At 46.7% G+C, this 21,956-nt stretch overlaps 1 protein-coding gene and 1 pseudogene across 1 annotated transcript; both read left to right on the top strand.

Moving 5' to 3' along the window:
• The first annotated feature begins 13,282 nt into the window (after positions 1-13,282).
• On the top strand, positions 13,283-13,851 carry LOC120701093 (annotated as a pseudogene).
• A 714-nt stretch (positions 13,852-14,565) lies between these two features.
• Positions 14,566-18,323, top strand: LOC120701092 (putative leucine-rich repeat receptor-like serine/threonine-protein kinase At2g19230). The gene is made up of 10 exons (XM_039985256.1): positions 14,566-14,584; positions 15,067-15,205; positions 15,340-15,411; positions 15,614-15,685; positions 15,759-15,839; positions 16,012-16,175; positions 16,282-16,517; positions 16,595-16,721; positions 17,089-17,157; positions 17,534-18,323. Exons 1-10 carry the CDS (start codon positions 14,566-14,568, stop codon positions 18,223-18,225), a joined length of 1,671 nt encoding a protein of 556 aa, XP_039841190.1. The 3' UTR covers positions 18,226-18,323.
• The last annotated feature ends 3,633 nt before the right edge of the window (positions 18,324-21,956 follow it).

The following is a 21,956-nucleotide window of genomic DNA, read 5'->3' as shown; positions in this document are numbered from 1 at the left end:
GCGCCAACAGTTGGGAGCAAGAAGGAGCAAGAGGGGGCACGGAAGCTGTAGATGCACAGGGGGGAGAGTGCAGCTCCACTTGCACAAATAGCTCGGGACTGCCCACCTTCACGTCAGACCCTCTCCTCTCCGTCCTTTCTGCCATCGTCGAGGCCGACATTGACGCTGTCAGTGACCACCTAGCCGAGTTGCTGCCGAGCACCTCGCCGTCCTCCTCCAACCTCGAGTCCCAGATCATGGCGGCATGCACGGGCGCGGGCGTCGGTGTCACACCCGGTTTTAAGGACAAAACCGAATGCATAGCAATATGTATGTCAGGATCAAGTTTTCATACATATAGAGACATTATAAGTGAATAATCAGTAACAGTATCACGTAAAAGCAATAATTAAAAGATTATCAGAGTTATACAGCTTATCCTGGAAACGAAGGCTCCAAACTTCACAGGCAATCGACTGGGGGATTTCGTATGCCTAGAACTCACCAACATCTTCAAAAGACTTTATACACCTTCTCCTTCTGAGCAGCAGTAAGCAAGGGTGAGTACACTTATGGTTGGTACTCAGCAAGACCATAAGAAATAACCAGAATGTGATTTATATCCATCTTTAAGTTTATTAATCATGTGAGGGTCCAAGCCGCTCTTGACCGTGAGCACGGCTAACCGGTTAGTTTTAACTCTGCAGAGGTTGTACACTTTCACCACAATTCGCGTAAAAATTCCGAAGAACTTTGAACCCAACCACGCATATGTGCTGATCAGGCACAATACCACACTTCCGAGGTGTGATTGCATAGGGATGCTACGAGGCCTTTACAAAGAATCCATATATGTATGTGTTGGTCCCTGCCATTGCGGTCCCTCAGAAGACGCAGCTTCCTTCACCCGCTCCACAACACAAACTCATAACCACCAAGCGAAACAACCCCAACACAACATATAGTTCATCTAATTACTTAGCCAAGACCAGAGCCATATAGTATTGTGGTTGTACGGTTTTCTTGGGTGGTTCTCCATGTTCCAATTAAATCATCATAATACTCTTGTAAATAAGCATAGACAGAAAGATAGTTAGGGTCACTTGACTTTCTCCAACGAAAAGCTACTCTTACTGCTCTTCAGCTTTTGCTCACTTGGAACTCTTGATCTTCAATCTTCAAACAACGATCCTTCTACTCGGGGCGATCAACGAGCAACCATACAAAGCAAACAAAAAGATACAACTAAGAACAATACGCCATAACAAAAGAAAGGCTTTAAAAGAACACACTAAAGGATAGGGCTCGCTTCTACGGTTACGAGAGCGCAAGAAACACAAAAAACGGAACTAAAACGGCGATTCTATGGGATAAACGATGCTTCAAGGATCTAGTCGCGATTAACTATAGAGTTAAGAGCTAGCGGAAAAGATTTGCAAGACACAGAAAAACTATGCTCGCAGAGGATAACAAGGTTATAAAGCTATCGCACACATTGCAAAGATCACGTGAGCGCAAGAATCGATAAAAACGGAGTTAAAATGTGAAAGATATGGCTAAAACAAAATTCTAGGGCTTTTCTACGAAAATTTTATAAAACTAGGGGCTAGATCATAATTATACCTAAACTTCAGGGGGTAGCAAGGAAAAAGGTGGGCTGCTGGCGGCTCTGGACTGCGGGCACGATTTTCCTAAAGCTCAGGGGTTTTACTGTAAAGATTTGGACCAAAACCTAATTAGTTTTGTATAGGGCTAGACCGCGGGTTGAAACTGGGTAAACAGAAGGGCCTTTTTGAAAAACTGCAAAGGTTGACCGGTACCCTATGGTTTGACTTTGGTTTAGATCCAATCTGGACCCTTGGATCGAGATCGGACGGGCGGGGAGATTTGGGGCGGCAGCCGGCGGCGCAAGGCGCCAGCGATGAGCTGTGACGGCGGCGGCTTGCCGGTGTTGGTCGGACTCGGCCATCCGGACAGGGATTCGGACCCGGTTTGGGTCTGGAAGGACGAGGGGACCATGGAGAACGCGATGGCGACGTCGGCGTGGTCACGCAGGGCCGGGACGGGGCGCGCCATGGCGAGCAGCGGGGCGGGTCGCCGAAACTCGCTCCGGTGAGCGATTCCACGCACGTGAAGGCAGAGAGAGAGATAGAAGGGGCTAGGGCAGATCTTTACCACGACGCGCAGCTCTGGTAGCGGCTCTTGGCGAGGTTGGAGTGGCGGAGCAGTGGAACACGGTCAGACCGAGCTCGACGAGCCCCAATGGCGGCGGCTTGCGCTAGGGTTTGCGAGCAAGGGTGATGGAGGCGGCTGAGGCTCGGTAGGGTTCCAGGGGGGTACAGAGGGGTCCGCGGCACTTATATAGGGCGGAGAGGAGGCGCCTTGGCGTGCAGGCCCATGGAGTTCGGGGCCGTGCAGGACCAGGACTCGGGTTCCAACCGAGTTCGGTTCGGTCGCGGGGAAGGGTGGAGGGTGGTTGGGATGCGGGCTCGGAGTGGATTCCGTGACCCCCTATGAGTGGGCCTAGCTTGAAAGGAGGGCCACCGGCAGAGAGGGGCGCGGGCGAGACCCAGCGGCAGCGGTGGAGACGAGCGTGAGTTGGAAGAAACACCTGACAGGTGGGGCCCGCTGGCAGTGAGAGGGGAGAGAAAGGAACGTGGAACGGGTCGGCGCACGGAGATGGGCCGGGGAAGGGAAAAAGGCTGGGCCGACAAGGAGTTTGGGCCGCGATAGAATGAGAGAAAAAAGAAAAAGAAGAGATGGGCCGGCTGGGCTGAAAAGGAGAGGGGAAAAAGGAAGGCTTTTCCTTTTTTGAAAGGATTCAAACACATTCAATTTAAATTCAAACTCATACGAATTCAAATTTAAATGGAACAACAAGCAATAAAACAATGCAAAGTTGGCATGAATGCAACACAAACAAAAAGACCCTATTTAATTTGGAAGAACAACCAATATTTATTTTCTTATTCTAAATTCCCTGTAAAGAAAATAAATGTTGGAAAATTTTAAAATCTATGAGAAAATTGTTGTTTTATTTTTAATTTTAATCACATCCTGAAATTCAAAAAATTTGAGGGTGTGACAGAACTACCCCCCTTAAAAGGAATCTCGTCCCGAGATTCTCAAGGCTAGCAAGAGACAAAGGTTTAGGTGGGTAGCATCTGACACACATTAATTTTCTGCTCAGATCGTTCATTCTTACAACGTATACTTCTTAATTCCTGGTAACTCATACAAAACGCTTCACAGGTACTCAGTCTAATTCCTCCTTTAACTTTCATTCTTTCCACAGCTTCGTTGGCACATCTTTCGAAGAACATCCTTCGTACCTTGATAAAGTGATTTGAATAGAGCTTGATTGTTTCTTTCTGGCTTGAAGTCTTGTATCACCTCTCAAGTCTTCATGTACTTCTGTCATTAATTATCATTTTTCTTTTTTTTTCACACCAACTGGCAAGGTGTCCATCTTCTCCAAACTTGAGGCAGTATAATCCAAGATCACGGGATCTAGTCTTCTTACGCTTATCGGCATAATGCCCTTCTTTACCACATCCAAAACACACTCTTTTAGCATATCCATTTCGACTTTCTCATTTTGTGGGACATCTATTGGCATAGTGGCCTTTTCACCACATTTATAACACATTACTCTTTTAATACGTCCATCCTGACTACTTTTCTGCTCCTCCACAACTCTTGGTAGAATGGCTTGTACATCAGGATTCTTTTTGGCAGAGGGGTGACATGGAGGTTGAACAACTTTTGGCTGTGGTTGATTGAAACTAAGTTGAGTACCGTTATCTGCCAATGGTTGTGGTAACTCCATCTTCTCTTGGCTTATTTTACTAATTTGTTTCTTAGGCTGCTTGCTTCTTTTAGGCTGAAACTCTTTGAAAGTGATAGTCCAATCCTCGAGGTTTATACTCTGACTGCTATCTTCAGCTTGAGCATTTCCTTCTATATTTGGATCTTGCATAGGGAACTTCTTATTGATATCTAAATAGTAATGTTCTCTTGCTTCTGCTGTCATTAACCTATCTTCCTGGAGACATAGATTACCATAATGCTCACAACATCGACACACTCCTGATCCCTTAATATCCTTATATTGTCTTTCCATTCCCAGCTCTGGTGTTCCACGACTTCTCTTATTCCTTTGGCGGTTCCATGGTTCGGCGACTTGCCTCTTCACTGGTCCGGTGGGGAATTATGCCTTAGTCATCTCCATGTCACCTGAGGTTGGTGTTTTAGACTGCAACCTTCCTTGTAAGACACGAGCTTGCATAGCTAATAACTTCTCTTTATCAAACGCTGGCTGACTGGTTGGGACTTGATTATCACTGCTAACAGGGTTGCGGCTCCTAGGAAAGGAGGCTTGCTCTGTAACATGCTGTTGGATGTTGATCCTGATTGGAACCATTGCTTGCATTCCCTGAGTTTGTGCTGAAATTTTGAGATCGCCTTTGTTGGCTCTATCTTCTCGATTCCTGTTGAGACTCATCATCTGGTTTGGTGGTAGGAATAAGGTTAGCAAAGAGAAGAAAGGCAAGGTAACGTCCATAATATCATCTTCACCACATCTCTTGGTAGTTGTGATTATTAAATAAATCAAGGTGGAGGGAAGGAAGACATTCTTGTCTTGAGTCTCTTTCATTTGACGATCATTGTAGACACTTGGAGGTTTCTACTATTGCTATCAGTGTCGCCATGAACTCCTTTCCTGACATCCTCTTAAGGATTAGGTAGAAAGATAGAGGATAACAAGGAGGGGGGAGGTTTAAAAGAAAAACCCATCTAGGCAACTGATGTCACTGTAGGTAGAAGACCCACAATACACCAACAATCATTACAAAGAAGCGAATCAAACAAGTTCATAAAGACAAACATCATCGTGCAAACACCGAATTTCACCAGTCAACACAGTCAAAGACGATGCTAAACGTTGTTAGAGTTAGAAGGGGTTCTCCTAAGTATGGTTATATCTTCCAGCTTCTCGTTGTTGACGACACGTGTATCCTTCCGCTTGTCCAGTGTTAACTCCACCTTCGTGATTGTAGTGGGAGTTTCATAATCTCGCTCAGGCTTGATTCTTTGGTGGAGCTCTGAATCATTCATCCAACTTGAGCAAGAATGTGGGTAAGTGGTACAATTTCCAATTGCTTCGACTTGACTCCTCATGATGAACTAGTAGCTCCATTCCATAGACAGCTTGGCAGGCATTAGGATACGTGGCACAGATCATCTAAATAATTTTGAATCAGAAGGGATACCTTGGAATCAAAGTCAAGGGATGAATTCAAAACGATATTTATTTGGAAAGAAGAGAGAGGCTCAACAGAGAAAGCTAGATAAAATAAAGAAAAGAAAGATACATCAACAAAGATAAATTTTTAAGAAAATCAAGGAGTGTCCAGGAGAGAGAAGTATAAACGGATGGATTGAGGGTGTTGAGAAACAACAAAGGGTAATTGACCAAGAATTGATCAAAAAGAAAATTTATCAATAGGACAATAGGTCAATAGGAAGTTTAAGATTTTTTTTACATTTGCAAATGAGAAAGTGCAAATGATAAGATAGATAGGTGAGAAAAAGATTGTCAAGGTTGATTGAGAAAAGAAAAATATTTAAGGAGAGAGAATATTCAATGGAGGGGGTCAAAGAACAAGCAGGAATAGATTTGATATCAAAAGAAACCTTAGAACATGACCATTGCTATCTAGGCTTATGTCCTACTGTCGATACAGCTCTGATACCACTTCTGTCACACCCGGTTTTATGGACAAAACCGAATGCATAGCTATATGTATGCCAGGATCAAGTTTTCATACATATAGAGACATTATAAGTGAATAATCAGTAACAGTATCACATAAAAGCAATAATTAAAAGATTATCAGAGTTACACAGCTTATCCTGGAAACGAAGGCTCCAAACTTCACAGGCAATCGACTGGGCAGAGAGGCTTGAAGGAGAGGGGGAAGAAGGATGGCCGATGGAGTTAGAGCCGGAGGAGGAGGAGATCGCCATGACTAATGAAGGTTGGGGTTTTCTGTGCTACTTGGCTCTGGGAGGAAGATGAGTTTGCCGTGAAGAAAGTCGATTTGGGTGAGATTAAATAGTAAAAAATGGAAGATGGATCGGCAGTTTCACATTCTACGAGGAGCTAGTTGCAGAGACGTTGTGTCTTCCATGACGGTTGTTGTGCGTTTAATGAAGCATCAATGGTAAGGTGAAGCGGCGAAGTGGTTTTGGAATTATCATTGCCAAAACCAGGGGGCATGTGTCAGGGTTAATTTATGGGCCGTAAGCGAGTTGGGCTTAAAGCAGAAGTTTAAGAAGGCTTGTAAATCAGCTCCTGCGCGAGTATTTGGGCCATGTGGGCCATGTATCTTTAGATTCAGTTTAGATTAGAGTCCGTTCTGGACGCGATTAGGTTTAGATTGTTTTCCAAGTCTCCGGACTATAAATATGTACCTTATGTTATTCGTAAAGAGGAGAACGTCATCACGTTTGCAAACTACAACTCTCGGCGCACCGCCACCCCTAATCCTAGGGTTTCATCCAAGTAAGCGCCATGCTGCCCTGATCGCTTCTTGCGATCAGGGCAGCGTTGTTCTTGCTTTTACCTTGGTATTACTCGTTCTGAAGTGTTTTTGATGACGAGTAATGCTAGTTATCCTGATTTTCATAGTATGAATTTAGTAGATCCATTGTGTTTTTGTTGCTTATCATCTACGAATATCATGTTGTCTCTGCGCAGTCACGTTTTAATCTTATGCTAATTCTCGTTGTATAGAATTAGTTGCACGGAGACAACACCCTGCTTCTTTTCCATATAGTAGATCTAGTCTGTTATGGTTTGCTCTTATACTTAGGAGTTGGCGTAATGTCTGCTAGGTTAGGCCTTGCAAACGGGTTGGATGATCCGGTGGCGTATCAGATGCTTTGCCTTAATTTTAATAGGGAATTGATCCGGGAATCGGCTTTCGCTCGTTCTTAGGCCTCTATTCTGGTTAAGGTTTAGTTATTTGGTACGTTCATTAGGCCAAATTACGTGTAGGATGTTCCGATCTCGCAGTGTAGCTTTTACCGTCATGGATTAGATTAGCTAGATTTAATTGAAGCAGCTTTACAGTTATTTGCTTTATCTATCAATATCCGGATACGTACAGATCCAATCTGACACCGGGACTCGATCGGCTCTTTAAAGCCGATGCAAGAGTCGTCCCGGGGAGCCGACCACGGTTCGGACTTATGTTTCCACGTGTTGTGTACGCAGGCAAATCGTTGCAAGCACGTCCGCACCTTCCTGATCGGGTATAGGTCAGGTGGCACGCCCTGCGTCTTCAGAAGCCACGGCGTGTGCTGGAATTGCGGGCCGTTGACGAGGGAGCAGTGCCTGCCAGCGCCCCGGCGACCTCCCGGCTCTTCGTGTTGCCTGTCGCTACTCGCCGGTGGGTTTTGACCGACAATATGATGTCAGTTCATGAGCAAAAGTGGCGATATTTTTTTTAAAAAAAGATGGAATATATATCCTATCATGGTGTGGATGTGTAATCTGTATAGTTTTGTGGAACAATAAGAGATTGTGTCGAAAATAAGTAACAAGAGAACTAGCTAGTAAAACCAGAAGGATAAATAGTTTTGCGTAATTACGTGCTTGCATATATAATCGCTGAAAATCTTTATTTGCACAGTAAAACTCTAGTCGTTGGTAATAAAGCGTATAAAATCCCAAGGAAAGATACATGTACTACCTCCGTCCAATAATATATCTAGTGTTAGACTCTCTTAAAAAAATTAAGGTGAGTGCAAATTGCCCTTCATGCGTGATTAAAAGTCCAATTTTTTTTCATGCAACTAAATTAAATTATTCAAGCATGTCACATGCTGCATCTTCCAAATGTACTTGCATGCAACGTTCCTGTAGCATGCGGATGACGGTAGACTAGATATGGGTATTTTTGACAGTTCATGGGCCAAGAGAAGCTCCTGGACTCATAAATATTTATATTCTGGGACAAATAATTTTGAATGCTCAAGGAACTAGCTAGCTGTATCTAAGGACAGCTGAGAGAGTAACTATAAACCCTCTTGTACTGAGGCTTGCAATAATTAAACAATTCTACAAGCCTTCTATTACTAATCACAGCATCCTTTTTTTTTTACCTCAGTGAGTTTCATCAATGTGATTGAATCTTTTTCAATCTAGCTATAAACTGAGGCTTGTCTTGTGACTAAGCAGCAGCAGTTGTCGTGTGCAGTTTATATTGCAGCAAGTAGAATGTTTAGTTAGAGGCCGGCATAATATTCAACCTACAAGCCACTTTCCACACAGTGACGGCGACCATACACAGCCGTGCTTTCTTGTTCCTTCAACTCTAAATTAATGTCTTGTTCAAGTTCAAATATATTAGTATATTCGACACATGCATGATGCATCCTTCTTTCCTATTCCCTAACCACAGAGTGAGAAACCCCTGTAGCTTCACCCAAGTGACCTAATGGCTCGAATAAGATTATGGTCGGTCAAAACCACAGCTCGTCGCTACTCGCTAATCGTCTCCATGCAGCCATCTGGAACCTCTGATCATCAGCAGCGTTCCTCTTCGGTCTCTGTCGCACGCTAGATGCCAAGAAAGAACATTTTAAACCACCGTATCAGGGATGCTAATTCTGTTCTTAATGCTACTATAGTCCTGGCTGAAATCTCAGTACAAATAGGACTCTTAGGGATGTCTTGCCGGCCGGCCGGCCGCGCGCACCATTTTCTATTTTTCTTCTACACCGTTCCGAGCTCGCCTTGTTCTTCTTCCACCGAGGAGCACCTAGCAGGGTCTCGGCCGGCCGGGGATGCCTGCCGCCGTCACGATAGTGGCAGGGGCGGCGTCGCTCGCCGTGGCGTACGGGCAGCTCTTGAGCCGGCCGGACGACCTGGAGCTGGCGTGCGCGGCCTTCACGGCGATGTACCTGATGGTGCACTACGCCGCGCAGGCCATGGACGATGGCTCCGGAGGATCGTCGTCGTCGGGCGGCGGCGAAGGCGACGCGGAGAGGGAACGCGGGAAGCGCATGGCTCTGGCCATGGCGCTGGTGCTCTACGGCCTCGCGTGCGCTGAGGTCTGGGACGCCGCCGCGAGCCGGGAGGTCGCCGTGGCCGCGCTCGCGAGCTGGTGCGGCGCCGCCGTGCTGCTGCTGGTTTACCTGGTTGTGGCGAGCGCCGGATGCCTGCACCATGCTGCTGGTAGTAGTGACGTCGCCTGCCTAGCCGTGTGACGATAGACACGATGAGTGGCGCCATTGACATGCTACACGAACATAAGAAGCGTATCCCCGTATGTAGGGATTGACGTAGTCAATACATTCTCCTGATCAAATGATGCTTGAACATATAATATATCTCTGACGATTTTGTGCATCATTAATTAGTACCTAAGTCTATATTATGCGAACTGAGGGTAACTCGGTTTGGAGGAACGTACCCACCCGGGTTCAAAGTATATCAGCACACGGGTGTTCGTATTTCTATGTATATTTATATAAAAATAGATGATATTATTATTTTCAGTGGTACGTGATGTTTTCGTATAGGAGTATGTCAAGACGTTGAGCATCTCCAAGAGATTAGCCAAATTGTTTTAAAGATAAATTTAGTTATTATTGGACAAAAAACATCTCCAATAGACTCTGTAAATGACTCTACAAATTTAGTGGCTCTTCATTCCACCTCATTCCCACTCTATTTTTAGATAACCTACCTCACTAGCCATCCATACAGAGTCTGTTAGAGTACACTATTATTTATTTGTCAAATATATTTTTGAGTAGCTAAATCAGTAAATTTGGCTAGTATTTTTGGCTAATCTCTTGGAGATGCTCAGTTGTAAATTTGTAAAATTCAAGATCTGTTAGTTCAGCTCTCATAATGCTCACCGGGATAGAGTGTACGTGCATGCATGTATGCATGTCTACGAGCATCTATATCTATAAACACACACACCATGTTTCGAAAGAAAATCCTTGTTATGATTTTGTGTTATATAAATAGAAGCAATTAATAATGAAAATAGGGTATTAGGAGCACATTTTTTTATGGAGGTATTAGGAGCCAGCACATTGGAAATACCGGGGACAGGTGCATACGGGCACACACAAACAATCAGCGTGCATCAAAGTGTATCGGTATGTCCTCACATGGAGCAGCGTGCAGTCCGCCGGCTGGAAGGAGAGCACGCCATTGCCGCCGTCGTAGAGCAGCTAGCTGCATCTGCAATTCTGCATGAAGTTGCCGATGACGGTCGTCTCGTTCATCGGCCGCAGCTTCGCGTTCGGCATCGCTGCGCTGAACCTGGACACCACCATGCACGCCGTGGCGGCCTTTGTCCACGGGCGCCCAGCTGGGATAAGGTGCGGCCAATTCATCGACCAGGCGGACGCCGTCGCGGTGGCGCGCCGCGGTCTGATCCGCCGACCGCGAGGTGCGGCGCATGCTGGCGGAGGGACCAGCTTGCATCGCCTGGACGGATGGAGTTGGACGGCAAAGAGCAGAACCTGCGCGTGATGTGATCATGTTCGGCGGCGACCATCCCTGCGGATGCGCTGGACATGCGCGCAGCGCGGAAGTGGGTCGCGTTCCAGGCGTGCGCTGCGAGATCGACATGGAGGATCCGGCACCCCGGCGTGCTCTGCGGCGGCCGGGATGCCGCCGGCACGCGGCGACCCCGGGGCGTGGTGACCCTCGCCGCGCGGTCTTAGACGAGCGAGGAAGACGGAGGAGGGGTTTTTGTGATTATATATGCTCGTCAATCTCGGCCGGTAAAACTTGATCCAACGGTTGGTGTAGCACCTAGGGGTGGACGGTATTTCATTTACAGTCCACCCCCGGATGGTATTTGATTTACCGACCTCCCCTAGTGTCCATCCCCCTATTGCCCGTCTGGCCGCCATCGTCGACGGCAACCACGCCGGCAGCGGCAAGCCGTCACGAGCTCCCCTCCCCGTCCCCAGACTCCCGTCCGGCGCTGGAAGACCATGTCCGCCGCCGCCTGGCGCCTCGCTCGCACACCACACCTCGGCGGCATTGATTCAATTCGTGTCAGCTCCTAGGAGATCCGAGGACAGAGATCTAGGATATGAGCACATACAGCAGGCTGGACCGGGCGCTGCTGCTGCCGGACGCAAGGCAGAAAGGGTCTCGCGATCCAAGCCTGCTGCTGCGCGGGGACGTGCACCTGGAGGACATGGCACGCAGCAAGACCGAACGAGCGCCGCTGAGAACGCCGCGCGCGGTGGTGGTCTTGCTTCGAGGCAGGCGGCGTGCCGGCTGCGGCCACTGATGGCGGCTGGACTGACGCGTGGTCGAGACCCTGCCGGCTGCCGCAGGATCGGGCGGCTCCCGGAGCAGCTCGCATTCCAGGCGTACGTGGCGAGGACGAGGACGAGCCTTGATCTGCCGTGGCGTGCCCCTGGAGGACACGCGGCGGAAGCGGCTCGCATTCCAGGCGTGCGCTGCGCGATCGACATGGGGGACCCGGCGGCACCACGGCACGGCAGGACGAACCTGCTCAGATCGCCGGGGCGTGCTCTAAGGTGGCACGGCACGTGGACGGGACGAACGCGGCGAGGTCGCCGTGGCGTGCTCGGCGGCGCGGCCGGCGATCGGGCGTGGTGACCCGCGCCGCGCGGACTTAGACAAGCGAGGAAGACGGAGAAGGCCCTTTTGTGATTATATACTCGTCAATCTCAGCCGGTAAATCTTGATCCAACAGTTAGTATTGCACCAAAGGGCGGACGGTATTTCATTTACCGTCCGCCCCGGACGGTATTTGATTTACGGACCGCGCGCCCCCTGGGTCCGTCCGGCCGGACGCCATCGTCGACAGCAAACCACCCGGCAGCGGCAAGCCGTCACGAGCTCCGCCGCGTTATCACGGACGGAGGGCAGAAGGTTCTCGAGGCCGTCGATCCGCCTCGTGCCGAACGAGGAGGACCTGGCAGCGCGGCAAGACCGAACGAGCGCCGCTGGGAACGCCGCGCCCGGTGGTGGTCTGCTTCGGGGCAGGCGGCGTGCCTGCTGTGCGCGGCCACCGGTGTCGGCTGGACTGACGCGTGGTGGAGACCTTGCCGGCTGCCGCAGGATCGGGCGGCACCCGGAGCGGCTCGTGTTCCAGGCGTACGCGGCGAGGATGAGCCTTGATCTGCTGTGGCGTGCCCCTGGAGGGCACGTGGCGACGCTGTACGTACGACAGGATGACTCTTCCGGACGGGGATCCAGGCTCTTGCCTCTTGCTTTGCTGACCTTCCGGACACCCGAACGTGAGCCTCACCTTCTCCGACCCGAACGCGAACTGCCCCCCCCCCCCCCGGCCCGGCGACGACGACCCCGCCGCCGTAGCTGGCGAGGACGGCGCACTCCTTGCCTTTGCGCGAGCACCAACAGGGCGCACGCGGTGTCGCTGCACGCCGCGGCCCGGTAGGTGCTCGACCGGGACGGGTCGTAGACTCGTAGTAGGGAGCTTCTCTGCCGGAAGCAGAGGAGGGTGCTAGCAGGTCGAGCACTGCGTCGAAGAGGTCGAGAGGTCGCTGCCGGTGCCGATGACCGCCTCGGCCTTTTCTGCGGCGGGTGGCCAATGAGGTACTCGGCGATGTACTGGTCACCCTGCCCGCCGTCGACATGGGTGAGGGGGAGGCCGAGGCCGGCGCCAGTGGCGAGCGTCAGGGTGGCGCACAAGAGCGCGAGCCAGAGCAATAGTCTCGCCATTTTTGCTTTATCCATCCTTGCGTGCGTGCGTGTGCGTGCGTGGGGGAGAACAGTACGAGCATAGATTAACTGAAAAAAATTCAAATCCCCAAGTTGAATTGTGATACATTCAAACTGAGTAAACACAAGAGTTTACAGGATTTGTGAAGCATTTAGTAACATGATCAACGAGGCTGAGAGCAACTCCAGTAGGTCTTTTAAATTTGGATAAGCAAATGTCTATTTAGAAATCCACTTCTAAATTTTACTCATCCAAATATTGGCCTCCACTCCAGCAGACTGAATAAATTGGGCTTCTATTTTTTTTCAACTGACAACTAAGCCTCACCCGTCATTCTCCATCTCCCGCCGGTCCTCTCCCTCGCGCTCTCGCTCCTCTCCCTCTCCTTCCGCCGCCACCTGTTCCTCCCCCGGGATCCAGCGTCCACCGGGCGACGGTATGGTCCTCCTCCACCACCGCGAGTCCGCGATCAATATAGGCGCACGTCCTCCGTGCCTATCAAGGCGCTGGCGGGATCGAACCGGCGAGCACGCAGGGCCATGTCCGGGACGCCCGACGCTAGCTCCGACAGCCAAGGCTTCACATGTATCGCGCTGCTCATGTGCCTCTACCTGCTAGGCCTCTCCAAGAAGAAGCCGGAGGCGGAGGCGGCCGCCGCGAGCGGGCCGGCAGTGGCGGCACTGAAGGAGCCGGCCGAGCAGGCAGCGCCCCCGGACGCCATGCCGCCGAGTCGGGCCGCGTCCCTGGAGAAGTTCGAGTGCGCGTCGCTCCACTCCGGCAACAACATCGTCTTCGACTTTGCGGTAGGGAATGAAGGGGGTCGCCAGGACGAGCAGGGTGGCGCGCGGGCGATCCACGGATACTGCCCGTCGCCGTGCTTCGACCTGTCCATGGAGCTGATCAGGGCCGGCGAGCGGTTAGCCGCCGACAGCGATGCCCTGTCACAGCCGCGTTCGTGTTCGGCGACGACGGCCACCGAGGGGGCGCCGCTCTGCAGCGGATGGCGTCGTGCCTGGCTTCTGGGGTCATCGAGGGCACCAGCGTGAATCATACCGCCGCCCGCTGGACGCTGGCGCTCGGGATCGAAGTGGGGATCGGGATGAAATGAAGGAAATAAAAAAAAGAGAAATCGATGGACCCACATTTGGCAACCCAAATAGAGGACCACCAAATGGGGGGGGGATTTGGAAAGCCTATTAAAATGGCAGCTCATTTAGAAAGTCTGCTGGAGATCAATTTTTTGCACCCATTGAGTAAATATGGGGATGGCAGCCCATTTAGAAGCCCTACTGGAGTTGCTCTGATATCATCTGAATTTAGTCACACATAATGTTTTTATGAAGAGTAAATTGGACCTATCATTAAACTAGTAAATAATTAAATAAGATATAATGTTAACGGACGGAGTTGAGCTGAGAGTTAGTTCATGAGCTTTGAAATTTTCATCCACCCTTAGTCTTCTGTCTTAAAGCATTTTCACTGGATCAACCATCCCTTTCCCCCAATAAAAACCTGCTATTTTTGTGATTAGAGGTACTTCAGCAAGTTACCAATCCAACACTTATTACTATTTTCCTTTACCAATCCAACACTTATAAACTTTTCTCTCACTCTCACCTAAATGAAAGGGAGTCGTTCTTCTATCCAATTAATTGGTGATTGGAGGGTTGCCTAATGCCTAACCGTACTAATCAGATCCTGAGTTCGACTTTCAGTTGGAGTGAATTTTAGATTGAGGTTAAAAAAATCCCCTTGCTTGGCTATACGCCAAAGCACATGGAAAGTGGTCTCGGCTGCCGGCCAGCTCTCACACGATAACCGTATGGGCTACGGCACCCTGTGTAATTGTGCCCTCCGCACGTCGAGTTTTTTAACTAGTGATTGGACATTAGTAGTTTGCTAAATATCACAAAAAAATGAATAGTTATTAATTACGGAGAGAGATAAGAGATATGAGTAACCTGTTGGGATGCTCTTATTTCCAAGGTGTATTCTTTTTACATTGAAACTACCCTCGTATTATATGTCAAAATCGAGCGGTATCTTTGGCAAAGCTCCCTGCTCGACCTTGCTTTCATGTTGAGCATATATCAAATCAACTAAGAACGTTTATATAAAACTCGGAGAAGGCAGCCCTAGCTATTATCCTTGATGACCACGGGATGCCTATGATAATTTTGTCTATTTCGAGACGATTGAAACAAGAAAATTTCAAATTGATGATTCAAACGAGAGAGTTGCCTTGTTTTTGTCTTGGTAAACTGCTGCGAATCACTTGCATTGATCAGAGAGTTGCCTTCTTTTTGTCTTTCCATATGAACAGCTAAGGCTATGATGATGATCCGCACAACATATACACTAAAGAAAAATTGGAAGGGTGATCCTTGTGCACCAAAAGCATTTGCATGGGATGGCTTGGACTGCAGCTATCCATCATCTGGTCCTGCATGGATAACAAATCTGTAAGTAGCACACTTAAAAGCATCCTACTATGAATCTCGAGAGCATTAAAGACAAATAAATGCAAGCATTAAAAACCTAAAACGAATGGAATTTTCCATGTACTGGTATTAACCTGATGTTGGATTTGTTCCAGGAGTCTATCATCAAGTGGGTTGACTGGTACAGTTGATTCTTCTTTTGGGGATCTAAAATCCCTCAAATACTTGTAAGCGACCAATATTGTCATTCAAAGTATAGTGGTTCATACATAAGAATATTAAAAAGTCTTCAAGTTCTCACCTCCATACATATAATACTTACCTGTTAATTCTGCTTATGGAAACTTAAAGCAGTAAAAAATTCAACTTTTGCTAATCGAGTATATTATCTACTCTGGTGTTTTCTAATAACAATATGGAAACTTTCAGGGATCTGTCAAATAATAGTCTATCCGGTCCAGTGCCAGATTTTCTAGCGCAAATGCCATCACTGAAATTCCTGTAAGTATTTTGTTTACCTGAAGTTACTTTATGATAATTGCATCACAATATTGAGAAAACTGAATTTCTGCAGTGACGTGTCAAGCAACAAACTTAGTGGACGGGTACCTGCTATTCTACTAGAAAGGCATCAAAATGGATCTCTTGAATTGTGGTTTGCATCGTATAACCAACTCATATTTCAATAGTTCACTGCATTTAATAAATTAAAGGAGATAAAGTAGAAAATCATGTCTTAGATCCTGCTATTTGAATCAAACAAGTACGTTGTCAAATTTTCTCTTTCTAAATTGAATTAATTTCAAGAGATGTTGCTCCAATGCTAGGACTGGTAACAACGCAGATCTATGTGATAATGACGCTTCGACCTGTGAGTTAGAGAAGAAAAGCAGCAAAACACTTGTTATTGCAATAGTGGTTCCAATAGCAGTAGCAACTCTACTGTTTGTGGCTGCATTTCTCATCCTCCGTAGAATAAGAAATAGGCAAGGTAACATTTCTTTTTGGGAATTAGTTTCAGAAACATCAAGGAATTCAAACATCTAAATTTGAATCTACTGAAGACTGTTCATATGTGACATGTGGTTCTTTTCTAGACAAATGGGTGGCAACCAACTCAAGACTTAATAGCAAAGAAGACAGATCAAACATATTTGAGAACAGAAAGTTCACATACAAGGAGCTAAAAGCTATGACTGCTAACTTCAAAGAAGAAATAGGGCGAGGAGGTTTCGGTTCTATCTTCCTAGGATATTTGGAGAACCAAAGTCCAGTTGCTGTTAAAATGCGTTCAAAAACCTCCTCTCAAGGGGACAAAGAGTTTTTAGCAGAGGTAGTCGATTCAGTTGTATTTTATCTTCTTTATGCATTTTGAAAACTGAAACAAAATGTTCTTATTACATTTTTTAGGCTCAACATTTGACCAGAGTTCATCACAAGAACTTGGTTTCCTTGATCGGATATTGCAAGGACAAGAAACATATGGCCCTTGTCTATGAATACATGCACGGAGGAAATCTAGAGGACCGTCTAAGGGGTAAATTACCAACTTCCTGGACCCTCAGAAAGGAAAAAAAAAACCTTTGTGCCTAGTTGGTTTAACATGCTCTTTTACTCACCACCATGGTAAATGTTTTGATACGTACATTGCAGAAAACAAAACAAAAATGATTGTTAGTGATAGGGATATTTGTTAGGTGGATGTTTCTAAAACATAAAGTGTAGAGTATTGTATTTATTTTCCACCATATCTAACATATGTTGTCGAGATATCTCAAGGGCCCTAACTTTTATGTCATGACACACTTTTGACATGCAACGTGACCAGATTTCACCAACCATCTTTTTCATCATTTTGCACAGACCTTGGTATATAACCATTTTGTTGTGATCACTCATCACAGGAGAGGCCTCTGCTGCTACACCCCTCACTTGGCATCAACGTCTAAAGATCGCGCTCAACTCCGCCCAAGGTTAGTAAGACTAGACTTGCCCGAATTAGAGAATTTGTAGCAAGCGATGCATCCTGAATTCCTGATGCAAGTGCATCTGTGTCATACTTTATACTCTATCCGTTCTAAATTATAGATCGCTTTCGTATTTATAGATGCATAAATTTTAATATGTTTCTAGACATAGTCCCCCTAAAAAATGTATCTAAACATAGCGTATATTTAGGTGAATAGCAATGCACCTAGAAATGCTAAAATGATATATAAGTTGGAGCGAAGGGAGTACTTGATAAAGCTTGCATGCATATATGAAATGCTGCCTATTTACCTAAATCTGACAAAATTTTCACAAATCCAACTAACCATAAACTCTACCGCCTCATAATCATCGATGCAGGATTGGAGTACCTGCATAAATCATGTCAACCTCCACTGATCCATCGAGATGTAAAGACAAAGAATATTCTGCTATCTGCTGACCTTGAGGCGAAGATAGCTGACTTTGGGCTCATGAAAGTGTTTGCCGACGAGTTCAAGACCCATGTCACCACCATGCCTGCTGGTACCCTGGGGTATCTTGACCCTGAATACTACAACACATCCCAGCTCAGCGAGAAGAGCGACGTATACAGCTTCGGAGTTGTTCTTCTGGAACTTATCACAGGCCAGCCACCGGCAGTCCCCATAAGCAACACCGAGAGCATCCATGTTGCCCTATGGGTGCGCCAGAAGCTCTCGGAGGGTGACATTGCAAGCATTACTGACCCAAGGATGCAAGGGGAGTATGATGTCAACTCTGTCTGGAAAGTTGCAGAGTTGGCGCTGAAGTGCAAAGAACAGCCATCAAGGGAGCGACTGGCTATTGCTGATATTGTAGGAGAGCTCAAGGAGAGCTTGGAGCTGCAGGTGTCCTATGTAATGGGCTACTATAGCTCAGCCCCGAGCAGCACACTCAATCTCAGTGCAACAAGTGTTGATGTGTATAGCGATGATGCCCAACTAAGTGATCACCCAGGAAAGAAAGCTTTGCCTGAGTTGCAGCAGGTAGGCATTGCATCTGCAACTCATATAGGTCCTGCACAAAGATGAGACCAACCGATCAACTTTTTTATGTTTTAGTCTCTATTTTGTATTTTTTATCCTTTCACGAGGAAAGTCTAGATTTTGTATATAAGGTGAGGATTTGTCATAAATATATATGTTCTATAATTTGAGTTATAAGAATCTTCCAGGTCCCAGCTCTAAGACTACACCTATGAATGTTGTCAGCTCAGTCTAATAAAAAATACTCATTCCCTACATATATGTTATATCTAGGTACATAGCAAAGTCTATGAACCTAGAAAAATCAAAACAACTAATAACTTGGGATGGAAAGAGCAGAAGAATTTCAAAGTGGAGCCTAATGTCCAGAAATATAGAATCCTCAATCAATGATCGCTCGAATTATGACAGAAATTGGCCAAAAACCAAAAAGGCCATGCTTGCCATGGTTTTCAGATTTTTCACCAAAGCTTTATGTGATCAAGTTCCTTTATTCTCCGTCTCCATCTGTTTCAAAATAAGTACATTTCATGAATATTTCAATCAAACTTGTGGTCTTCAGAAATGACCTATGTGCATTAAAGCTGCTAATTAACCAAACCTATCTACCACAAGCAATGTAGTGATGGAACATTAAAAAATGAGGACCAATGGTGGTCACCCTTGGATGACGAGTGATTAACAATATTATTTGGATTTGATATCTCTTGGCTCATGATGTGCAGGTGTAGGATGTGACATGATGACCGACAGTATACGGTCAAGGTCAAGCGAAAAGTTCATGCCGATAGACCAATGGCGGCAAATGATGAACGCAAGTAGACTTGGACTGAGGGACCCAAGGAATCTGGGCAGAGTCATGGGTGATCCGCATGGTGCACAGAAGAACAAGAGTACAAGGACGTGATGAAGATAGCATCAATCGAGTCAAGGAGTAAGGTGATAGCAAGTTCGAGAGGTTGCCCTTGCGGCGGGAGTGCGAAAGACTTGAAGATGTCGTGGCACTTAGCGGAGGCCGGACATGCATCGACATCGTGGTCGCGAGCTGGCCATGTAGAGATGGTAGGTTTGCTGGTTTGGGCCTCAAATTTGGGGGCGCGTACGGTGTGGTCGGATGGCGTTGACACACATAGTGTCATTACAAAGTTTGTGTCGAGACGAAGAAAAGTCGCGAAGATGGTGTGTCCATCCGGTACTACAAGAAAAACTTTAACGGTTTTACCCCTGAAGGGGTATTGGGTTGTGTGGTTCTTGTAAGGGCATTTTGGACATTTGCCAGGTGCTTATATATATATATATATATATATATATATATATATATATATATATATATATATATATATATATATATATATATATATATCTGTGTGTGTGTGTGTGTGTGTGTGTGTGTGTGTGTGTGTGGTGTGGATAGACCGTTCAACAGATATTATCTCTTTTGGTGGAGATCCTCTCATTTATTTTGTGGGAGATTTTTTAGAGTTCGAGAGAGGGAGAGAGGAGTGGCTCTTTGTTTGAGCTTTTTGCCACCCAAGCTTTGTGTGATGCTAGGAGTGTCTTTGTAACCGGACCTCATAAAATGATCCAAAGATCAATCTTGTTTTCAATCTTGTGCCCTCGAATGTATTTCTTTTTCTATGATTTTCAGGCAAATTTTCCAATGATTTTTGTTCATTGTGATTTAGGAGCAAATTTTCATGGATTTCTTGAGGGGTTTTGTTGTTAGGATCTTTGTGAGCAATATTGGTTAAATTCCCCCTCAAATCTCTTGCGAATCGGCTTGGATTTCGAGTTTTTCCCAAATCATGTTCTATGACTTCCCCATGGTTAGTTTCGATGACATGTATTAGCACTAGAAGGAGAGTGTCATATCAGAGATGAAGAGGGATTGAGAACACATGATTTATTTAGTATGCAAATTCGGTAGTAGCAGATCCAAATTCGAAACCCTCATATCCAAATTACTTGAAGATATGAGGCAGTGGAAGGTGGGCATTCGGTAGTAGCAGATCGAACACAAATCAACAAGGTTCAATAAGGATGAGTCACAAATCAGCATGGATCAACAGAAATGACTCACAACATAGATTTGCAGCGAATACTTGATTTTCTCGAGATCTTTTTTCTAGATCTCTCTTTTCGTCGCACATCTATGGTTAAAATTTCATCTCATTTGTTGTGTTTTGAGGGAGTAATTTGCATCTGAAATCTCGATTTTGGTCTTATCTTTCCCTTTTTGCTTTTGTTGGTGCGCATGTCATTTCGAGCAGAGAGGAGAACCCAGGTGCGCGATCCGAGGCGGGGCAAGCGGCGCTCGGAGGTCTGCGCGCAGCAGCGCACGGCGGCACTTAGCTTGCGTGGCACATGAGGCGGCACATGCGATATTGTGTGGATTTGATATCTCTTGGCTCATGATGTGCAGGTGTAGGATGTGACATGATGACCGATGGTATACGGTCAAGGTCAAGCAAAAAGTTCATGCCGATAGACCAATGGCGGCAAATGATGAACGCAAGTAGACTTGGACTGAGGGACCCGAGGAATCTGGGCAGTCATGGGTGATCCGCATGGTGCACAGAAGAACAAGAGTACAAGGACGTGATGAAGATAGCATCAATCGAGTCAAGGAGTAATGCAAGTTTGTTGTTTGGTTGTTGTATGCTTTCAGTAAATAAAGAACGAATATAGGCTTTGCTGGGCTCTGGCTCATCCTGTACTATGAAAATTAAACGGAGATTGAATAGTTTGTTGTCGTTGTTGTTGGAAGTTCACTGTGATATAATATATACAGCTCATATTTACCGCAAAAAAAATATATAGCTCATATGTTATACATGCCTTGGGATCGATGGTTGTAACATGTAACCCTAGACGTTCTTGGTTAGATATGGCTAGTCCCAACGCGGACCGGTATCGTTGTTGCCACATAGGTGAGACGACGCATCTAGAAATCACCGGTCCAACTCGTGGTGTCTTCGTCTACCTCGCAATAAATTTTTCTGACTCTTTCTCTCTCCTGCTCGCCTAGCTATCACTCTCTTTGTTTCAGCGCGCTATCTCTCTCATTCCAGCGGAGTGTGAGCGGGGTCGCCTTGATCGCCGCGTCGAAACAGTGTCGTGCGGGAGACACCATTTCTTGCGTTTTCCCCTCTCTCACCTTTTTAAATGCGATGCCACGTCAATTTTTGCCTAGTTAGCACCACATGGACACCATCGGCGTGGAGCGTTGGGACCGGCCTAATGAAAGGTAGTCAACACCCCCACCCCATCCCCACTGGCCCCCACACGATATCACATGTGTGGACCTGTGATACCCAGGTGGCCAGGTGGCTAATAATCACTGGCTAGCGAGCTGCGGCAGTTCGTAATTCGTAGTACGCACAAACTAAGAGATAGAGCTCGACTCTGAGCTGGTGGTGGCGATATACTCCATTCATGTGATAGGCTGATGATAGCTCTCGAGCCTCTCGAGTATGCAGCTACAAAATCACGCATGCATGGTTCACAAGATCGACCCATGCGTGATAGCAGTTCTCTCGAGCTTCTCGATCGACCCATCAGAAAGTGCTGCAGATCGAAGAAGCCCTAGGATCGATGGGAGTTCTGTTTCAAGATGATGAATTTATTCAGTATAATTTTCTTGAAGTTATAGTACATCCATGCTGGGGCGTTGCTATCTTTCATTCGTTCTTCACGACGCATCCGTAGCTAATCAGATCAGCAGGCTGCTGAAGCTGAACACTTACGGTGCATGTAGCCCGTATAAGAACTAAGAT

Source organism: Panicum virgatum, chromosome 3K (genome assembly GCF_016808335.1).
Source record: "Panicum virgatum strain AP13 chromosome 3K, P.virgatum_v5, whole genome shotgun sequence".
Classification (NCBI taxonomy): Eukaryota; Viridiplantae; Streptophyta; class Magnoliopsida; order Poales; family Poaceae; genus Panicum; species Panicum virgatum.
The sequence above is the reverse complement of the archived record's forward strand: the minus strand, read 5'-3'. Positions and strand labels throughout refer to the sequence as shown.